General features: G+C 32.3%; 1 protein-coding gene across 4 annotated transcripts in view; it reads right to left on the bottom strand.

Moving 5' to 3' along the window:
• LOC143072043 (zwei Ig domain protein zig-8-like) overlaps positions 1-24,327 on the bottom strand; it is a 55,264-nt gene that overhangs the window by 24,983 nt on the left and 5,954 nt on the right. For all 4 annotated transcript variants that reach the window (XM_076246823.1, XM_076246824.1, XM_076246820.1 and 1 more), the window contains exon 2: positions 15,479-15,777. In XM_076246823.1, the coding sequence (XP_076102938.1) occupies positions 15,479-15,554 (76 nt within the window). In that variant the 5' untranslated portion in view covers positions 15,555-15,777. The remainder of the gene's footprint in view (positions 1-15,478; positions 15,778-24,327) is intronic.

Below are 24,327 nucleotides of genomic sequence, written 5' to 3' on the forward strand. Positions count from 1 at the left end.
TACCATATGTGAAGTTTAATAAACGTATTTTTCTACTGATAAGAAAAAGAGCTTTAAAGTCCGTAACAGCTGAGTAAGTTAGAGACCCGTACGTGGATTTTACTTCTGTTTTAACGAGTCTTCTGTGTATTAACCAATTAAAAAAAGAACTAACATATGTTAATCACAAAAACTTTGCTGATCTTATCAGGTCGTCTTTTCTTTCAATTTGTACGTTAAGTTTAATTATTTACACTTTCTCCCAAGTGGTTTCAATTGATGATTTTCAATAGTCCATTTTGATCCTATCCAACGCCAAACTCCTATAACAAGAATTGATAGCAATGGAATTTTTATGGATAAAAGATTGATTTTGTAATTACTACGAATCTAGTCTGACACGGGAGGCGTTTGATTCGTACGCGAAGCAGAAAAATGGAATCCAATATAACGAGACACCAAAAAGAGAAAGAACATATCACGTTCTCTATGTTTGTTGAGTCAGTTGGAAGTTATTTTTTTTATCAGTGTGAATTTTGGATATGTAGAAATCAGCCTGATGTTTTGACGAAGAGATGTTATGTTGATAAGCTGTAATTCAGCAACCGCATTCGATTCAGTAAAACACTGTGCTCCAGAAAAGTAATGTTCCGACACTTTAATTAAAATGACCCGTCATTATAGATAAAAATCAAACAATACTAACTATAATGTATTTATATAAAAAAAATAACGAGATGAGATATGGTATAATTGCCAATCAGACAACTATATATAATTCCAAAGAGTCCGAATGACGTGGGTGTAAGCAAACCGTAGGTTATGACATGGGGTTCAACAAAACAACCCAACATATACAGATTGGTACGCGAGTCGTGATGAACAAGATGGATATTTTACAGAGGGAACCAACATAAAAACCTATACTAATCAGCTGTAAAGGACCTTGACATGACAAAATGTGAAACAATCACCAAACGAGAAAACTAAAAACTTGATGACAAATCATTTTTTTCCTGAAAAAAAACCCCTCAAAAATAGCACTCGCCAACCAACGACGATCACTGAATTACAAGCGCATGGAATTCTACAATTTATGACTTTCATCACATTTAGAGAAGTAGAAACAAAATTTTAATTTATGCCATAGTGACCGATTTGTTTTTATTTTCGTATGCCTCTTTCGTTTGTCTGTGTGTTTGGAACAGTTATGTGATTCTGGATTAATGCTGTAAACAATGACCATTCATCATTACAATCTCTACACCGCTTAGATCACTAACAATACATCATTACAATCTCTACACCGCTTAGATCACTAACAATACGCTCGATTTAAATATTTAATTTTAAAATTCTTGATTTATCATTCATCTCTGATATGGTATACACTGTACTTTCGAAAAAATGTTTAAATAAAAGAAAAAGCTATTTAAAATCTTTAAGAAAAGTTAACTGTCTTCTTATATTTCAATTTGTGGTAGGTTAAATTTTCTTTTTGAAGTTCATTATTTGCATATTGAGGTGTAAAGTTTATTCATTGCAGTATCATAACTTATATCAAACAAGTCACGGTTCTCATTCATCAAAGATAAACTATAACCATAACCTCCCTTGTTAGATCAAATTGCTTCATTATTAAAATCAGCTGTTAAAGAAGCTTCTAATACATAGCCATAATACCATCTCTTACCGTATGATGGGAAATACAAAAAAAATGAAATCGAGCGTATTAATACCAATACAAATTACGTTTTAATCTTTTCAAGAGCGATTTGACCTCTGAAGGTCAGCAATTATAGCAGTCCTCCGGTGATTTCCACTACTCGGTGTGCGCAATATGTTTTGGTTATCTGTTTCAATTGTAGAACCCTTAACAGTTATCTGCTTTGAATATTTTGGTTGTTTAATCCAGAAAAAATAAAGCAGGGTGCCTGCCATTAAGAATATTTCTTATTTCTATTTGATAATTAAACTTTAATTCATTTATTTTTTTGCAATGGCTTTATGTTATTACCTTTGAACATTGACCATTATTTGAATGCATGCATTATACTGACATATATTTTTGACGGGCGTTCTACATTTTCACTAGTAGCACGATTTAAGTCTAAAACGGTAATTTTGGTCTGATCATATCTTTATTTACTGGATTTACCGCTAGAGAAAAACGTCAAGACTTTTAAGAACGAGTTGTTTAGATCCGTTGCGACGTTGTCAGACCAAAACAGACCATGTATGAAAAATACGTTAAGATGTTGTCAGACGGTCTCCAGTCATGTTTAGATTTTTATAATTTGGACACAAAACGGGTGAAACTTTCCCAGTGATTATCAGGGGTTGCTTCCCTTTTAAGAATGCAGTTGAGCCATAATTCACTTGTACCAAGTATAATAAAATGCACAAAAAACAGTCGGAGTTGAGTAATTTTTGTTGCTGAAAAGTTTTTAATCAAAACAAAACATTGGCTACGATTTCTGTAACATTCTAGTTAATCAAATTTCATAAATATAAAATTGGAAAAAAATCTTTATAAATACTCGTTGTAAACATTTCGACATTTTTGACAGTGTGGACGAGATCATTAAATTATTTTCTGTACACGCTCAGGTAATCAATTGAGTGGGTCAGATTAGGTCTTTATATATATATGTTTGTCGCGTAATCGGAGTGAAAAGATGTAGTCTACTGAACAAAAGAAATCTATATACATCAATAATGCCTGGGACTACACATCGTACGAGACTACTTTGAACTTGAAGAGAGATGAAGGACCTTAAACGCTCCTTCAATCTTTCGACATTATATTTTCTGACATATATTGATCCTTGTATGACTTACGTAAATATTTCATTATGCTATAGTGGTCAATTCTATCATTTTCTTACGTTCAACTATTTTCTTGGGATTAAAATATTCCAGCACTTGTTTTGATTGTGATACACCAGACATAACTATGTGAAAAAATAAGTCTATAACAACAAGAAATAATGCTTACAACTCATCAATATTTTATACTCAAGTTCATGATCCAAAAGATACAAAATTTGTTATATTTTCGAAAGGATATTGAACCTTTGCGTAGTATGAATAGTTGCTGTACAATGTTCTTGCAGGAAATGCCTTAAAACCATGACTGTCGATAGAAGAGGGGCAAAATATATCAGATGGACATTCAAACTCATAAATCGAAAATAAATTGACAGCGCCATGGATAAAAAGAAAAAGACAAACAGACAAACATTAGTATACAAAACACACCATAGAAAATAAAGACTGGGCAACACGAACCCCATCAAAAACTGGGGGTGATCTCATGTCCTGCTGAAAGGTGAACAGATCCTGCTCCACATGTGAAATCCGTCGTGATGCTCATATTTGTATAAGTCCGGTAATAAGTCTTGTTCGGTAGGTCACATTCGGGAAATGGGAACGGCATAAAGTTACGAATTTCAGAATCTGATAATCTAAAGAGAAACACAAAATAAAGACAAATGAATTAATGAAGACAAACGAATATGTACAAACAGAGAGTAGAGTAATGAAAACAGTGTACACAGGTAGTACAGTTATGAAGACAATGTACAAACAAGAGTACAATATTAATGAAGACGGTGAATGACGTATGAAGATATGTTCTAGCAGTTAGATGAAAATAATCAGTTCGTGTACTACATTTCTTCAAACAAAGAACTTCTTGGATCTATCAAAATCTTGTCAGCATCAGAAAATCCAAATAATCTCAATACCAAGCTGTATATAAATTAAGATGAATGTTTTTTAGTTGAACTAAGGCAGCAACCATTTGATTTTCGGGGGGGGGGGGGGGGGGGTATGGTTTTTTTTCTGGACAAATTTTTTTTTCCCATGCGTCGAAAAACAATCTATTTTTTTCGCGACAAGTCGAAAACAATTTTTTTCTTTCAATTTTAGCATAACATATAGTGGCAGCTGAGGGTGAAACAAACAATTTTTTTTTTTCTCAGAATCAAAAACAAATTATTTTTTTCTCCAAAAACTGGAAGCAAACTTTTTTTCCAAAAAAAAACATAGAGCCCCCCCCCCCCCCCCCCCCCCCCCAGAAAATCAAATGGTTGCTGCCTAATCGGGAAAAAACCCACCTCTGTCAAAAACATTAACCTTTGTTACAAATCTTTGATGAAATAACTTGACCTCACAGATTTACTTACTTACATCACGAAGCAGTCCCTACGGGAATAAAAACCTATAAATTTATTGTTAACCGATCAATGGATATAAAGTAATTTACTTCCAACAAATTGTTATACACCTTCAGTATTTCAATTGAAGTTTTCCCATTATTTTCTCTTTAGGAAATCTCACAGTTTTGTCATGTAAACATTGAGAGCTACTGGGGGAAAGACGAGACATTTATTCAAAGTCAATTGAACAGAGATAAATTAAATTTGTTACAATGTGAACGAAACATATAACACGTGTTATTGCATTTGCAAACGTTTTACGACTTCGTTTTTACGACATCATTTGGTATCGGAATCTCATTCCAAACAAATAAGTTTGTGTAGTTCCTTTCATATCGAGGCATATTAAACAATCTATGTAAATACCACACGGTTGCCTGGGATGTAATGACTTAAACATTAATCAAATCACACTAATATGTAAATTTTATTATTTCATTTTGAATACGCTTTAATTTGGAAGAAGAAAGATTAACTAAGACCGAATAATTTCGGTGAAATGACTCTTAATTCTACCATGCTGATGCAAAATCGAATCAAAATCTGATAAAAGAAGCAAAATGTAATTAGTTGGGTGGTGAATACGATCGAAATATTATCTAATTTACTCAAATGAAAAAGTTTTGTGGCGGATTGAATTATTTTTCCAATGACGAAGAAAAAATGGGTCACTAGCTTCTATTGAAGGAGAACGTCTTTTGACATCTTCTTGTGAATATAAGGAAATGAAGGGTACACATAGATGTACAGCAACCTAAGAACGCAATACAAAATTACTATTAGTATGCTAATACAGAGTTGAAAAAATAAACGGCACCTTTAATTCTATACTTGTTTACAACCAATCTTATTTGTATTCGATTCAAAAGTAGAACCAATAACTCAAAGCCATTCTTTGGAAAAAGAACAAAAATAGGGATCACGCAACATTATACAGAAACATAGAATGAAATTCAAAACAGTGTGGCTGTGGCCATTGATTGACACATTAAATTCATCCATTGACTGGGATAATTTAGGTGAACGTTTGTATGTAACGACTACTGCTCACTATTTCCTTTTTAAGACACTTAAACTATGGGGTCACCAAAGGTTCTCAACACCTTAATAAAGTAATTCGAAAAATTAATCAGAAATAACACGATGTTTTGATTTATATCAATTATATAAATCAAAACATAAAGGTTATTCCTGATTAATTTTTCGATTTTTTTTATAATTAAAGGCGTTAAGAAACCTTTGGTGACCCCACAGTTTAAATGTCTATCGAAGGTACGTCGTGAACAGTGGTCGTTACAGACAAACGTTCACATAAATTGTCCCAGTCAATGGATGAATTTAATGTGTCAATCAATGGCCACAGCCACACTGTTTTGAATTTCATTCTATCATCTCTTGTTCGAAAAACATACATTCTTCGAAAAACATACAATTTTGATTATCTGGTCAAATGACTTTTCATATTTATTGGGAGTTTCATATAGTGAAATGCAACAACTCTTTTTTTTTAATTAATTATTTAGCACAAATCACATATATCAATACACTTGCAGGAGGTAAGTGTCAACAATTTTTTTTCTTCCGGATTTTGGCAAAAGGCCGGCAAGTATTATTTAAAACTATCCGAAATTATACAAATCGAAATAGGCGTTGTCGCATTCTGTTATGAGTTAGCAGTATATATTTCCCCACGCTATATAGATAATTTTTATCCCCAGATCAAACTTACAAAATAATTTTAGAAATCTAATCAGAGGACGCAATGAACCAAGATCAACAATAATAAAAGCTTATACCAGACATACCAGTCCTTAGTTTTTATAGATAAATTGTGGTTTATGATATGCATTTTGTTTAGACATGACAAAAATAAATTCAAGTTATTGATTTCATATTTATTTTGGCAAATTTATTGGCATTTATCATATCTGTGTTAAGTCTATTCCAATTGACGACGGCTTAAATCATAAAACATATGAAAATATTGCAGCAAGGGGCACAATTATAAATCAGGACTAAATGATTTACCAATAAATTCATAGAGAGTCTATCATCGCGAATACTTATAGTGGTGTGCTCTAGTTTATTGAGGATATGATTGGGATAATATAAATACTTGAAACCAGTATGTTGGAACATGACATGCATTTGCAGACTTTGCACTTTTCACAAGAATACATAATAAAATGTGTACAGTGGATTTTTTTGCTATATTTATGGACATTCGTTAAACCTCCGGTTGGATTTAAGCGTAATTTTTGCACTCAAGTCTTCATAGTAAATGGAAAGGCTAGTCCTTGTTCTTTTAAACGACCCTTTGTTGATGGAACGCGTCATTTTTATTGGACATCACCAATGAGTTAAAACACAGCTATACATGTAACACCAAGCGTTCCCCTGTAATTTCAAATCTATAAAAAGATCTTTTGTAGTTGTGATGTTACAAATGAATTTTAACAAATTGTTATTTCTCTATATAGAATGGTAACCGTTATTTATTTAGCCTATTTCAAATAAAGTTTCGTACTAATGTTTCAGGTTAAAAGTTTTGGAGATGGCCACACTGTAAAACAAATAAAAGTAACAAATGTAACAAAAACGTGACTCATATTTAAATGTACTTAATAGGACAAATTTAAGAAAAAATAAGCAAATCAGAGCTCCAGATAAGGTGCGTATTTGCGTGATCACGCAATACAAATAATAAAAAACCCAATGCAATGGCCCATTGCAGGGTTCAATAACCGAATTATTTCAAAGGAAAACCCAATTATATTCCAAAACCATGAGTTCTCAACCCTTTTATTGGCTACCATTTGCGTTATTTACCCTTATCTGTTTACAGTGGTCGCGTAAACTAATTGGAAATTTCCTTTCGTTCTAAAAATAGATCCCTGCATCAAGTAGCTGAAATGGGTCCCTGTTAGAGTCTTCCGTTGCTCAATAGGTACACGTGTTTTTGAAAACATGTCGACCTTCTCAGAGTTTATCCAATTAGCGTGTGTCATGAAGTCATATTTTTTTCGCATTGCTTGGGACTTATCATTACATACATTGAATTAAAACAAAAGTGAATGTCCGGTAAAAATATTGAATAGAAGCATGTTTTCTGCTTCTTTTGAAAAGCTTAGGGAAAGTTATGATGATAACAAGACTCAGCCAGTGTTTTTAGGAAGCGTCCATATAACACACGGGCGTGTGTACGTACCTTAACGAGAACATTGCTAATAAAAGCAGGGTTTCCTCAAAAACGAAATCAGTTGGAAAAAGTGACAGGCCAAATTAATTTTGACATGATAAAGCATCAGAAACCAAAAGTTCTAATAAAAGACAACTAAACCCAGATTTATGAAATTGGAATAAAACAAAAACATTCAAGTATAATTAGAGTTTATATACTATTTTTTTCATTTACGGTTAATTAATGAATACACACACAGGCACTGGTCTCAGAATTTATTATATAAAGGTATAAGACGAGTGCCTGTGAATACACATACCCGTTTTTTTACAGTTTATATGAGAAAATACAAAACTGGCAGGAGGTTTGAAACGGAACACAAATTAAACCTACAATTGCTTCTCAGTCAATAAACCAAATAAAACAGCTAGCAAATAACCCTAACCCTAACCCTAAACCAAATAAAAAAGCTAAACAAAGGAAGAAACATATTTAAGATGGAAAAAAAATCTGGGGTTGATATTGCCTAAATATTCAATATTGTGTTGATGAAAAAACCCAATACATTAAGGAGCTTGGTGGTGAAAAACCCAATTTGATATTAACATGAGGGGTGAATTGGAATTGATAATGCAATCAAAAAACTTTATCACCCAATTATATAAGAAAATGGTGGGTAAAAAACCTAATTTGTGAATTCTTATCTGGAGCTCTGCAAATAAAATCTATAAAGAAAAAGAAAAAATAACGTCACTTAATTTTCAAAAATATGTGAAAATACAGTTGCGCACTAGAAGAGTATAATTATAATAATAGTTCGTTGGTACAAAAACAAAAACTAAGAAAGTGTTCAAGGCGTTGTTGTACTGAGATATCTTTATATATAATTCTATATATATATATGTAGATAAACTCAATCAGAACCCTTTACAACTTAATGATCTCTAGTGTTTTAAATTATGATAGATCGAAGCCAATGTAGGCATATGTTATATGCATCAATTTACATTGAACGAGAGCTTTCAAATAAACACTTTACCCTGCTATGCCTCACAGTCAGAACCTGCTAAATCAGATCCTGTCATTCCGATCAATGATAAACTGATCTAATGCCCTTTACAACGAGATGATGAAGACAATTACTGTCCTTAGAGTGATATTGTTTTATCACGGCATAGATTATAGACAGTAAATGAATATGCACTGATGTTCTACTAGTTGCCTGGCGTGTTAAAACCAGGAACACATCACTTAAGAAACTTGTGAACACATTGATCGGTTGTTTATAACTTGACAGATTGACTAGAAAGTCTGGCGGAGGAACCAGGAGGACGGACAAAAAGGTTTGGGTAATTACACCCTTTTAATAATTAAAAAATAAAATCAGAGGAGGATCATGACTACCGCCTACGCTATAAAAAAATCTTTTTTTTTTCTTGAAACTAAAGAAAATAAACACCGCCCACCCCACCCGTCCCAACTTTGTAGTCCACTCCTATGCCATTGCGGCAAGGTTTATATATATATTATTTTTTTTTTTATAGTTTTGATAAATTGAATACCATGTAGGTAAAAGACATGGAAATAGTGCAGTCAGCCGACATAAACTGTTTGAAATATTTTTAAAAACTATTCCGTTACTTTTAGTTACTGTAGTAATCTACGGTGGCAGAATGCGGCCATGAAAGAAAAAAAAAATATGTTGTTCCCTCAAGATACTATGTCGTTCCCTCAAGATGCTATGTCGTTCCCACAAGATGGTTATCTCGTTCCCTCAAGATACTATGTCGTTCCCTCAAGATAGTTATCTCGTTCTCTCAAGATAGTTATCTCGTTCCCTCAAGATAGTTATCTCGTTCCCTCAAGATACTATGTCGTTCCCTCAAGATAGTTATCTCGTTCCCTCAACATAATTATCTCGTTCCCTCAAGATACTATGTCGTTCCCTCAAGATGTTATGTTGTTCCCTCAAGATACCATGTCGTTCCCTCAAGATGATATGTCGTACCCACAAGATAGTTATCTCGTTCCCTCAAGATACTATGTCGTTCCCTCAAGATAGTTATCTCGTTCCCTCAAGATACTATGTCGTTCCCTCAAGATAGTTATCTCGTTCCCTCAACATAGCAATACAATTATATTGATTTGTTCTTTATTTCCAACTTCGAAACGGTGGAGTAAAGACGTGGAGTTACTTCCAATTCACTTTTTAATCAAATGCGGAACAATGCAAGAACGAGAAATTAAGACCACCGACATGAAACACGGAAAATAAATAAGGGGAAATACGAAGCACGCACATCGAACCAAACACGAGAAAACGAGAAATAAAACACCAAATCACGAAAACGCTTAAAATGAAAAGGCCGAAAACGTTGCACGAAAATAACCCTTTACCACCCTCTTAGAAAATAAAATTAAAAATGAGCCACAAAATGTTTTATCATCTCCTATTCCTGGATTTCTAATACATTAACTTAACTGTTTGTGTTGTACATGTGCATATGTATGTAATCAGTATCTTCCTTAGATTTAATTTTCAAATGTTAAAAGGGTGAAAAATAATTCCTTTTCTGTGTATCCATGGCAACATTCTGCATTTATTTACCATAAAATATTGCAAAAAGGGGGTAAACATGCATGTCACATATCCCCCCAAAATTTGGATCAAACTAGAATTTCAATGCCTTTGAGTGATACCTTTTTAGAAACTGTTTTCATAAATCTTCCTAATGATCAAATTAAAAATTGGTGTCTTTCGCCTTATTTTTTCGTAAAATCTAATCACAAAGTTCGTGCGACAAAAAGTTGGAAAAAAACATTACAAAAATTGCCGGACCAATGTATGGTATGGACATACAAATACGGACTGTCATACAGAAAACAGCCTATATTACATACATTATATGATCTTGATGTTCATATAAACCCAATACGAAGACTATTTTAATACTAAGCTATCCAAAAATGAATTTTATTGCACACTAGCTCTTATATTTGAAAAATCCTCAGGGGTCAAAATCCGAAACTACACATCTAACTGTGGAGTGCTACCTTTACTGGGACTCCGGGATCGGGTGTTTTTAAGCTCGGGATTTCGGGATTGACCCTTTCGGATCCGGGAATTCTTTTTTTCCGATTACGGGACGTCGGGATATACTTTATTTAAATTCGGGATTTCGAGAATTCGTGTTTTTAAGCCCGGGATTTCTGGATCAGGACCCCTCCTATCCCCAGCTCAGTTATTCTCTTAAAATATATAATTATTATATCATTATTATTATGCAAATATTCTACTTTTGGGATCTGGCCACGTCTACAGTTCCGTTTCGAAGGGCGAAATGAATCATATATCAATACAATTTTAAAATCTTGAGGGAACGAGATATTAAACTATCTTGAGAGAACAACATAGTATCTTGAGGGAACGACATAGCATCTTGAGGGAACAACATAACATCTGGATGGAACGACATAGTATCTTGGGGGAACGAGATAACTATCTTGAGGGAACAACATAACATCTTGAGGGAACAACATAACATCTTGAGGGAACAACATAACATCTTGAGGGAACGACATAGTATCTTGAGGGAACGAGATAACTATCTTGAGGGAACAATATTACATCTTGAGGGAACGACATGGTATCTTGAGGGAACGAGATAACTATCTTGAGGGAACAACATAACATCTTGAGGGAACGAGATAACTATCTTGAGGGAACGACATAGTATCTTGAGGGAACGACATAGCATCTTGAGGGAACGAGATAACTATCTTGAGGGAACAACATAACATCTTGAGGGAACGACATAGTATCTTGAGGGAACGAGATAACTATCTTGAGGGAACGACATATTATCTTGAGGGAACGAAATAGTATCTTGAGGGAACGAGATAACTATCTTGTGGGAACGACATAGCATCTTGAGGGAACGACATAGTATCTTGAGGGAACGACATAGTATCTTGAGGGAACAACATAATTTATTTTTCTTTCATGGCCGCATTCTGCCACCGTAGTTATCTGCCTTCCATCTAATTTATCCCATACTTTTATTCTAGATAACAAACTGAACGTTTAAGTTAATTTTAAATTTACTGATGAACAAGTTTGATACGAGACAATTACTTATTTGACTGGGTTTTAAATCGCTTCAGTTGTAACACATTAACCAACACCTTATTAAAGAAGGCACACTCTAGAGATTTCAAGTAATTCATAAATTTTCCAGAATATTTCACCGATCAAAATGATAAATATGATTGATATAAAATAATTAGAACTTTTATATTCGCGCACTCACTTCATCGATTATAACTTATTCATAGATGCGGTATTATTAGACAAGGGATTTGAATAATAAAAACATCTTTCATTGTTCAAAATAACGAGTTTTCCATATTTTTGCAATCGCAGCTTGGTATGAAAACAGTATTCGATATATTAGATGTAGGCTGCGTGTAGCCATGTTCAATATAAACGAAAAAATGAAACAAAAGCAGACGATACAAAGCACGTGATCTTCTTTGTCATACATTTTGTCGTTTGAAATATGTGTTTTCATGACCTCACCCGTTGTTCATATATCCGATGCCTTCTACTTGAAATAGCTGTCACTGGGCGTTAAGCAATATTCAACCAAATATCCTTTTCGAGCGTACGAATATTTGATTCTGCATAGCTGTAACAGTGTATACCATTTTCATACATGTAACATGTACTAATAATATTTGTTTTCACCTTATTTTCCGATGATTTCAATCTTGAGGTTGTTAACATTTCCTTGTACGTTTTGAATTAAGCCCACAAATAATATTGAAAGAGTATACGACGTTTTCATTAATATCTTTTCGGCTTTATTGATTTGTTGGTGTCTGTTTGTCTGACATATAGCATTTCCTTATACTTATATAACATTTATAATAAATAATGATTAAATAATGACAACTCTGCTGGAGTTTTAGATGCGGACTGGATTGAAGTAACAACAAAATATTGAACACCAACTTAGAACAAATATTGTTTGTGCGGTTATGCAGTTGTAAATTTCGATTCTACTGCATGTCTGGTCATCTGATAAATAACCATGATACTTCAATGAAATTGCACAAAAACACAGTAAACATCATTCTTATAAATCATGAGTCTGTAGCCAAACATCAATCGCATAATAACTTTTTGAACTTTTATGCATGTCTCTCGTTTGGCGATCATCAAATGTGACTAACATGTACATGTATCATGATATTTCTGCTAGTCATAATTAACATGACGGTTGTCACTATTGGATAAGGAATTACTTAGCATTCCCGAACACTCTAGTTCATCCTTGATTTTTTTTTGTTGTGTTCAAGTTGCTTAATGATCAATTATCGGCACAAATAAATTATAAATCCAGAAAACCAGTTCTATAAAATGGGTCCAGCGGTATGAAGATAGCCAAGATAGATAAAGGAAAACAGACCAGAATGAGATAGGGCCAGAACTTTGCTTTTCAATAGGCCATCGGGTTAATCAAGGTCCCCATTCTGATTATAAGGGTCTGTGTGTTTATTTATATACACGATTTTTGGATATCAAGATTTAAAAACCCAGGGAAACCTATATCTTTAACCCAAAATACTGTCGGGGTTCATGAAGGAAATAGATCTCAGTAGACGATAATTAAAGCACCACCAGTCTTAGACTTTCGACCAAACTTATTACAATTTATACAGACGCAACGTTTAATATTGCTACTACCACGAAAAATAGCGCTAAGTAAATATTTAATAAGGACATTTTCTTAGAAATGCTATAATAAATATTTTAAATTATATATGAAAATAAAGATTGCTTCTTAAATTTTCACATAATGATAAAGAAAGAATAAAAATGTAATATTTATAGGCTTCGGAAGACACATATTATTAGGGGAAAAAAACGTTCACTTGGCGTTGTCCCATGTAACAAACTCGAAACATTAAACTCGAACATTTCGTGAAATGTTCACGTAACTCTTCGAAATTTTGCATGAATGTTCTATGACGTGATATATTTCAGTACTGGTTTACATGGCGGTCTAAATATAAAATTAGCATAGATATTTTGAAAAATAATATGTATAAATGACTGTCCCAGGGGAAATTTAGTTTGGAAACTTGAAACATTTCAGTTAAAAAAAATAAAAGGTTGACATATGATTTATTAAATTGTAAGCACGATCGTTTTGTACTATGTGTAAGCTCCATAAATTCAAATTACTGAATGAATTGAGCTACATATTCAATTCAAAACGATAGGTTTACAATGTCTTGCGGTAATGTCCGAGTTTTACAAAACTTAACTGCCAAAAAAAAACAAAAACAGAGATTTGATTTCATGAAGATTATTTTTCGGCTTTGATTACTATACCAATAAAAAGTACTTTAAAAGTTGAAATTGTTACACCAAATTGTATGAAGATTACAGAGCTACCTATAAAAATTAAAGATTAATGAAAATATCTTGCAAGGTTGTCCGTTAACATTATTTGACGTCGCCACAAGCGTAATATGGGACGGCATGAACTGCATCCGCGGGTTCCTTCCTCCACTTAATTTAAATGTCCTACTTTCAACAAAACGAAATGATGCACATATTACAAAAATACACATCTATAAGACGATCTAAAAGTTAAGAAAATTTCAGTGTCATAACTAAAAGCCGTTTAATTGTCTCTTGTTCCACTGCTTGAATAAAATCATATTCGAGTTGTTTATATAATGCAGCAATATTCCCCAAAAAAACACATTATTACTAGAAGTAAAATGTAATATCCTAGGTAAATTATAAAATCATATTGGAATGGAATATCTCGGCATTTCTACTTGTGTGTTATACTTTGCATTTACTAAACAAGGAAAGCAGGAAAAACTTTATAGTGCGCGTTTCTAATTTAACGTTATTTTTCTGTTACACTAAATGGTAGCAATATCTGACGTTGCGTCACAACTAACTGTGACTTTTTAGTTTTGATATCGACAGATAAGCATTTTGAATATATATACCAATACCTTTACCAAAGGCAATATATTGTAGAATTCACATAAAAAAATCTAGATCACGCAAATGAAAAAAATTAGGAGTTAAAGATGAAAAATTAGTATAAACATAACAATATGTCTGAGTCATTTCATCTTTGAGTTCCTGTATAATTACAACAGGTATTTTAAGTGATATTTCCTGCTGTTTACGAGTACAGTAAACTATTAGTATTATTTTATTTTAAAAAGTGAGCAGATACGTTTCATTTTGATAATCAAACTATGCATAAGTACCCCGTAAAGATTATAAATAAAACACTTTTCCATACATTCTGTTTTAGACTAATACTTTATTGCTACATTATAAATAAATGGCATGCCATAATAACTTAAAGATATACACCTCAAAAACAAACAAACTGTTGATTTATTTAGGATATTTAGACACTAATGCTTATATAATCAATTTATTTTTTTCATGTCAGTATATATGTTTGCATGTATATTTTTGCTCCCAGAGTAATTTTACGTGCCATTTCTTAAGAACTTATATGTTAGTTCCTGCGGGGACACATGTGCACGTGTTTAGTGTATATAATTAAAGAAATAAATATTTGAAGCTGCACAGGGATCAAATGCATGCATCTGTGTGATTTTAAGATAAACATCATTTCATACGCAATCTGCATGTATAAATCCTTCTAAAGATTCTTAAAATAAAACAAATAAATAGTATTTGTTTGAAATGTATACACAGGTTTCAATTGAACAACTTTGTTAGATAAGAAATTATATTGTTTGTGTTATTAATAGAGTTTTCGCGGCACAAAAGTCTGAATACCATAAGTTGTGTGTAACTGTTGCATTTTATGTTGTAATGTCGCACTCTTTAAAAACAAATAAAAAAATTAGTTCTATATATACTTAATACATTTACCGATGTGATTTTTTTTATCAAGTATATATAGAACATCGAGCAAGATTATAGTATCCAACCCATGTATTCTAAAACCATTCAATGCTGTCTAATATACATGAAGGTAAGGCACGTTTTAATCTTAGAAATTCATACACTAAAACTTACCTTTAATTATAAGTGGTAGCAGAAGAAGTATCTCAAGGAATTCCAGGATCTTTAAATAAAATCCAATTCTGGCCATATTTTATTGCGTTCCATAAGGTTAATGTTCAAGCTGACAATATTACAATCACATTTCACAAAGAGTACCATCCTTACGATCCACTTTGTGGTAAAATCCATTCGGAAACCACAACAGTTTTAAAATGTCTCTTCATCATATGTATTTTTGTCGATGCTGAACTCTTTGAACTCTTCTCAGTGTGAAAATTTTAAATATATACTTCTTATTTACTGATAAGACTCTGCAACAAAGAAAATAAAAACGAAAATAATTCCTCTGATATTAAGTTGAATGTTACTATTACAAATATAAATGAAGTCTGCCCTCAGTGTGATAAGAAAATAAATTCTCCTTCAGATTTTTCGAAGAGCTTGTCTTAGTTATGGCTACATCATAATAAATTTTAATATGTTTTGAATAAGGCAAAGTTAAATCACAGTTCAAACGTCTTATTCTATTGTTTACCAACTCTCGATAAAAGTTTTTATTTCACCTATGTCGCCGATGTTTATCAAGGAAAGATTTCCGAACGTATAGGAATCGATTTTACTCTCTATATAGTATGTTAACCCAATTCATGTGCTTTATTTTCTACTATCAATATTTGCTTAAAGATTTATATAATCTGAGAATTATGTTTATAATTGATGTAGAAACAGCATCAAATTTCATATTTTAATACTGCTAAATTGTAGATCAGTAATTTTAGAATGAAAAAGCAAATTTATTGTTCTATTAATGTAAACTCTGTAACAGAGAAAAGAACAACTTGGCACTTAAAACTCATTAGAATATTATTTAAACGCTTAAATAGCTAATACATGTTCTTTAAATAAAAATGGGTAAATAAGGATGAAACGGAACCTCATAAAAATATATTTAAAATCTCGTGTTTAAACATTTGATTAATATTAATTTGTTAAAAGCACACATTTTGGCTGGTCAACTTTTGACCCACCTATTTGATAAAACTGTGAATCTACGTGTTTTGAGCAAATTCTAACTCAACACCAGAGACATGTAATACAATTGCATGTCTTTGTCACCATTTATTGAAAGTTTGAAATACTACTGTAATTTAAAATGTGTTTTTGTGTGTGTGTGTGATTCATATTAATAACCATATTAAATTTATACAGGAAGGCCTATGTAAACATATCGTGACAAAACACAATAACTGAACTTGAAGTATCTTAATTTTCAATTTATTAGTCAATTACATGCTTATCGAATTAGAAAACTGCACTGCCTATCTGTTTCCAAATTTTTATAACCTCATCTGTGACTTTCCATTTTTGTAAACTAATTTAACAGAATAATAAAAAAAGTGTTTTATGTGATTATCTAGATTTATACGACTTTTGAATGTGCCGTTCCATTAATTTGCATTTTACAAACCACTTCTTCGTAATCCATTTGACATGGTTTCTTTGATCAGTAACCCATAAATAGTACATATGAATAAGTACTTTATGACCACCAATATAAATATGACTTTATAACAGTCCAGATGAAGTAAGACCTAGTACAAAGTGGACAACTCATATAGTGCATTTAAGTAATTATATAGGTAAAGTTAACGATCGGAAAATTAGGCAATTGTATCTGCCGCATGCATTTATTTTGACCGAGCTTAATTCTCCCAAAAAGTACTTTATGACCACCTATTTAACTATGATTTTATAACAGTCAAGATGAAGTATAAAGTGGACAACTCATAGTGCAGCTATGGATTATATAGGGAAAATTGGCAATTGTATTTTTTTACCCAGTTTTATGTTCCAAAAACAGAAACACCAAAGCATAAATTATACAAAACTGGTCGTTTTGATTGTCATGATAAAAATATCAATCTAAGTGAATTAATATTCTAACAAGCTATATATATATATATATATTGGTGATATCGACGTCAAACTTGCGTTTTCGCAGTGAGTGCGTACATTTCAAAAATACCTGTTTAGTTGGAATTCAGCATTTAACAAAAACTAAAAGTTCTGCTTTATATCGAAAACTTTTTTCTTGAAATCATTGCTGATAGAAATCTTAAAATTGGGATCTATTTAGATGATATAAGTTATGTTATATATTATCTGCACCAGCATATACCACCTTTAATATAATATCTCATTTGATAAGATATACCATAGAGTGTGTTTTCATAGTGGCAAGTTCACCAAAGTTTACTCAAGGGATATTGCTCACCATCATGAATTGGTTGATCGAAACAGTTTCTCAGTTACTCCACTCATGTGATAGTTTAACTTTACCATGATGGATCCACTAAGACATTATGAACGGTTTGGTAGTGTTTGACACTGACAAATGGATGTGACATTGAGTGCATGCGTAGCAGGTGTTGATGCATATGTTTTCACTCCGTTTGAACATGATTCCGATTGTGTTTTTTTCCAATTTTGGATGAAGAGTTGTGTCATTGGCACTCATACCCTATCTTCTTTTATCGATTCGCTGGTAAAATATCACGTTGTGATTGGTTTAACGCCGTCACGTGGTGACCCCCTATGAGGGGTTAGTAAATTCCATAGCGGGTTCATGACGCGTTAATGGTGACGTCATCTATTAACGTTGTTGTGTTTCATTGTTTATTTTTCAACAAAACGCAGCAGAAAAAGTCCAGCGTGCGATAAATTCGTTATACGGTTATCTACTGACCCCTACGGATCCATAGTGGGTGAATAAAATACACGCCTCACCCCCTACGGATTCTACTAACCCTCTATGGATCCGTAGGGAGTCAGTAGCGAACCATATAACTTATATTATTTATCGTGTCTAAGATCGCCTGTCTGTCCTAAGTCAGGAGTCTTTAATTCAGCGGTTGTTATTATTTTGCTTTCATTCATATTTGTTTTTCGTTATTTTTTTTGCCATTGATATCAATCAGACCGTTTTTTCTTTGTAAGCGTGTTCAAAATTTTTTCAAGTCGGGACCTTTTATAGTTGACTATGTGTCATGTATTTTGCTCGTTGTTGATGAATACACGGTGACATATAGTTGCCACTTCAATCCACGTCATTTTGGAGTCTGAGCAATATTGTCTCATTGGAAATCATGTCACATATCGATCCTTATGTCTATAGCTCAGAAGTAACTACAAACAGCCTTACCATAAGTTCCACTGTCACTTGAATTTGTTTAGTTCTGAAAAATCAGATGGTGTGACAGCAGCTAAATTGACACTGTTTTATGAAATAGTGCCAATAATTGTTTAATACTTGGTATTCAGATCAGTTGTGTTATAACGTGCATTTGAATTGAATTTCGAGCGATTTGGCAATAACATTGTTGCATTAGATTATAAACATGTCCTACCCAAACATCAAAGTTCAGAAATTGTTTTTTCTTTGAATCTAAGTTCAATTTTGACTACACTACTCATTTGAAATTAAAATTAAGCTGAAGAACCTATTTAAAAATTAACATGATAACACGAAACATTTGGCGTTTCACCTTTGCAATAAACGAAAGAATGAAATTAATCAAGATATTTGAAGAATTGTTTATGTCATTCAAATGAAAATAGTATGCAAAAAAACAAAAAGCACCTACACCAAATCCGTCAATCGATATGTCGTTAAGCTTTTCAAAATGTACGAAGCACGTGTTCTTCTTAGCACGTCTTTTCTAGACTTAGTATAGACGTTACAACGCCTTTATCAAATGCCTATCAAATCTAGAGATGTACCAAGGACGAAGTGCACGAAAGGGAAGTTAAGTATATTGCAAATTTATAAAATTTTAAAACAAATGTGTAAAATTTTTAGATTTAATTTTTCAGACGTTTAATGAATTTACCACAGACAGACAAATTATTATAAAAATTTCAAAGTACTTTTAAGTTATGTCAAGCATTTAAAGAAAATTGTTATATATCGATATCGTTCGTAGCATACTCTTTAAACTCACTGAGGATTGTTGTACAATCCCGTCAGTATGCTAAAGAAGAGAAACAAAGTGCCCGAAACAAAGACACAGCAGTATAAAAGATAGTCGTATTCAATTTCACGCTGCTTAAGACTGATCAAAACTGTTTATTATAAGGGTGATCAAATGTCATAACAGGTGGAAGCAGTCAATGATAATAGTTTTTTGTAAAGAACAACGTTGCTCGTGCGAGTAATACGAATTTGCCGTAACATTCGTTTGTAGTGTTTATAATATATATATAAACGCACTTATATGCATTTGAACTCAGAAGCTATCAGTTTTTTTTTAAAGATATTCTACCGAAGTGAACTGTAAGAGCCAATGTTACAACTTTCGATAACAATAAAATAATTAAAGGAAACTAAAATGGATGTACTACAACTACTGAACTTTGGATATTACCGTTATGTTAAATGTACTAGCTTGGTGAATTCCTGCTACAAAATAGTCTTGGTACATGCAGTTCGTTTTAATTAAATTTCTAATAGTTATAATTTTAAAAGTGATAATTTTATCATAATTAAAATGGTCCATTCAATATAGTTTTTGCACCAGCTGCAAGAATACAGTCTAAGTTAAACGTTCATTATGATTAGCCAATATCTAACAGAACTTAATAAACAGCAAGGTTTCAGTGCCAATTAGTGCTGCTCGATATGATTTTGATTAAAAACGGTTTTATTAGCTTCGTTCAGGAAAACATTTGACACAAACTTTATGTAATTGACAGAATTATATAATTGGTATAACATGGATTAGGTTCAGTAATAAAAGAGATGAGATTTTTCCGTTCTTCTATTTGCTGGATTTAATTGACCACTAATTGTAAGTGCGATCAAAGCTAGGAATCGGTCATTTAATTGTCAAGGTAGATAACTCATGCCAAAGTCCATATCCAATTATCTGTTGATCAGTTGGTAGGCATGCTTCCTTTAACGCCACGGTGTTTATCATTGATAATAATAAGCTATTTAATCGGCCTATTTCTCAGTCTAAACATTTGTTAATCAGGGTTTTTATCTTATCTTTAAATATTACATAAAGATTGTATCGGATTTTAATCCTGCATAAATACTTTAAATTTTAAAACGTGGTAGGATTAAACTAAAATTTTACTAATGTTTAACTTTAACCCTGTGATCACTGTCGCCTTTATTGGCTTAGCACCGTCTTGTGACCTCGTTAAGATAAGAATTAAATGAAAAGCGGATTTTACGGTAACTCTTGTCATGTTAATGATGTTACTGTAATGAAACTTGTAATTTGACAAATAATTACATTTCGTAAAGACATTCTGTGGAAGGAGCATTGTTTCTTTTAGTAAAGAAATAAATTAAGCATGTTTTTCCAAGAAATATTCACTGCCTGTCCTTGCTCATCAATCAATTTGAATTAAATAAACACCTGATTTCTCTATTTCTATCATTGTATGTAAAATTATTGCTTTTCTTCAAAGTTGTAGTCATTTATATTTCAAATAATTACATTTGTTTGCTCAAATTGAAGGACAAAATATAAAAGCAGCCACATGAATCGTTTACTGCTTTATCGTAAGCCATCAATAAGTTGTAGAGCAGATCAGATAAATGTGTTTAATATGACCATACATTTCCCCATTTTGTGGATTATGTTATAATATATTTCTCAAATGATCTTTAGCAGTGGCAAAAGGTCATAAAAAGCGAGATAGTTTCATTCGCTTGATGTGTTTGGGAGCTTTTAATTTCGTCATCTGACGAGAGACTTATTTTCTTGGAGTTTGGTATTTGTTTACTCGCAATCTTCAATACGTTAATGTCTTGTTTCAGCTCATTATATCAGCAATATTAATTAAAAAAAAGGTTACGTCTAATAGACATTACACACTACACAGAAAATTATTTTGATCTTTTCATGCTCCACGAAACCATCATCAACAGGTTTAGAAAAAAACAAATTATATACTTATCTACACAACTGGCCTAGGTACATGGTATATACCTTACGAAATTATCATTTTGTAAATGTCATTTCCACTGCCTCTTATCTTGTGTCTACGCTTCATTTGTGTCTCTTTCAGTATACGAGGTAAAAACGAAATACATTCTTTGTTGTACATTTCTTGTTTTAACAATAATATATATATATACTATAGTAGATTGATGTAGCAGATACTGTTCTAAACCACAAAGCCAGACTTCAGAGTGTATTCTAGTGTACCACCCACGATTCTCTTCATTAAAATATTGCGCACGAAAAAGGTCAAAACTTATAACCTTATTTCAAGAAAAAAGTTACGCATTTTTTTTCTACAAGCATGACTAATAGAGTAATGCGCAGTAAGTTGTCAAATTTAACACTAGTAAAAGAAACTGGGTTAAGACCATTTTTTCAAACATTTATGATTAGTTCTCGCAATTGATCATGTCCCGTAGATATATGTAATATATCGGACGATATTTATGAAGAAGGTAGCTTCAGCAATTGCATGCTAAATTCAAATGAAACAGATTATCAAACTAAGATGTTGGTGCCATGCATGCTGAACTTTAAACTTGCGACGGAAACTAAAATGTTCGTTTCAATGAGCAATTATTAATAGTTTGACAACACAGCACAAGCTTCAAACTGTCAAAACGTTTCACTTAAAATATCAAATTTCGGTAATCGAATATTTGCGGTATTAAGAAACAACAGACAACGTACTAAAGTAAATACATTCTCATGCATATGTATGAGCTCTCGTTGATTGAATCTTCGAGCCGTCGACCCGTTTTCAAGAGGTTGATTGACTTTATAATTCAGTCGCAGTATAACAGGTATTAAAGTGGAAGGCTAGTGAATGAAAACAACGCATTTTAATGTTGGTGCGTCCAAATGTTCAACGTTACATGAGCTAAAGGGACCCAAAATTAACTAAACTCTTACACCTATACAGGCAACGTTGCCTGAGGAAGCTGAAAATTTACATTCATTATTATTTCTAAAAATCAACGGAGATTTAAGAAGTTTTGTTATAAATCATGTCAGAATACCGAAACACTTGAATACTGGGCTGATTAAATACTCAATGATAAATATTATTATTCAATTCATGTAAGGGGGCGTTCGAATGACAAACATATTTGATAACCTCTTGAAAAAGGCATGTTGACTTTTGTGTTGCAACCTACGTTACATTGTCAATTTCAATCAATAATTTGTTTTTCAATTTTGTTGTTCAATACATTCTAATTTATTTCATAAACGACATTGTAGAGCAAACGAAGTATTTATCAACAAACAGAAATCAATCAATTGGTATTTTACCATAGAGAACCTAATAAAAATTCACTGAATTATTTCATTTACGTATTAAGGCAAACAATTTCCACTATACATCTCAACTCGAATAAAGTATTTAATTGTTCCATTTGTCAAAATTACGCGATAGACATGTAAATAACTTCAACGTTTTTTTGCTATAATATTTCTCCGCTTTTATTGCACAATGTAATTTTGATATGGTATATGTTCATCGATATTGCTTTCCGAAAGTCTAATCAAGATTGTTCGTGATAACTGATGGCGCGGATTAATCAGAGAGTTTTTTGAAGCACTGATGATATCAATAGATGTTGGCTTCCAATATTTGATTTCCTATTAGATCCATATCTTTTCCTCATATTTTGTATTTAAGTTCTTTCCGTCCAATGTCGGTCATCTATGATCGCATAACGATATTGGTTTGAATGATACTTCCTCTGTACTCTAAGCAACCAACAAGAAGATTTCATAATTTTAAGGTACCAAAAGGATCATCAGCTATAAAAACTTGCACACAATGTTTAAATTTTTTGAGGATTTGAATCCGTTAAGAACCAACATTTTCGATGAAAATGATTATTTCAAATTTTGACATGTTAATGCAGTTGCAGAGAGATAGACAAATGATGTATGATACATCTCTATGTATATACGTTAATACTATATCAAAGAATATTTTTAATGATGAAGGCATGTTATCGATATTTTTTGTTGATTACTGAACGACCAGTGGCATCTATTAGTGCATTCCCTTGGGTGTAAATAACGCTTTCTATTTTTTAATCTTTCCGAAGTTCTTTTCCAGTTTGCCTTCATATGGACCCACCACCACCACCTACCCACCCCAAATGAAAGCCAACGATGTACAAGTTACCTCAACAAGTGAAGAAAATTTTAAGATAACAAACACAAAATGACGGCAATCCAAAAATAAATCATATTTTAAACCTTTTATTTTTAGTCCTCGTTTACATGCTAATAATAAATTACATATCATATACAACCGACACGTCATTATATAGGTCAACAAAACAGTATAATGCATGGAAACGAACAATCGTTTAAGAAAATACAATATAAACAATTTCTGAAAAAAGTATTTATGTGAAAGTAAAACCATTTACTTGTCATGTGCTCTAAATACAAATACATCTGTTCGGAATGTAGGTTGTATCACAAAATAACAAACAGCAGATATTTGGTAATATTTTATGTACTACTAATGCTTGATGTGCAGAATAGTTCCAGCTTGATACCTCAGACTGATCTCTTCGACACAACAGGCAAATATTTGTGGTATGATCACAATGAATAACATTGTCTGTAAGCTACATGTTGTATATAGTCTGACATTAAATGTTGTTTGATGTTCTCTGTGGCTTTCTATTACTGTTTCGTAATTTTCATATTTTTCTTCCGCTCAATAGACTCTTAAAGTCTATTTTATCTTTTTTTTTTTGCTTAAGATCAATCGTCAGAAATCCCAGGGGTCAGTTTATTACCGATAATCGTGCTAGGAATTAGCTAAAAATCATTATATTAAGTGCATAGGTT

This window comes from Mytilus galloprovincialis, chromosome 4 (genome assembly GCF_965363235.1).
Source record: "Mytilus galloprovincialis chromosome 4, xbMytGall1.hap1.1, whole genome shotgun sequence".
Classification (NCBI taxonomy): domain Eukaryota; kingdom Metazoa; phylum Mollusca; class Bivalvia; order Mytilida; family Mytilidae; genus Mytilus; species Mytilus galloprovincialis.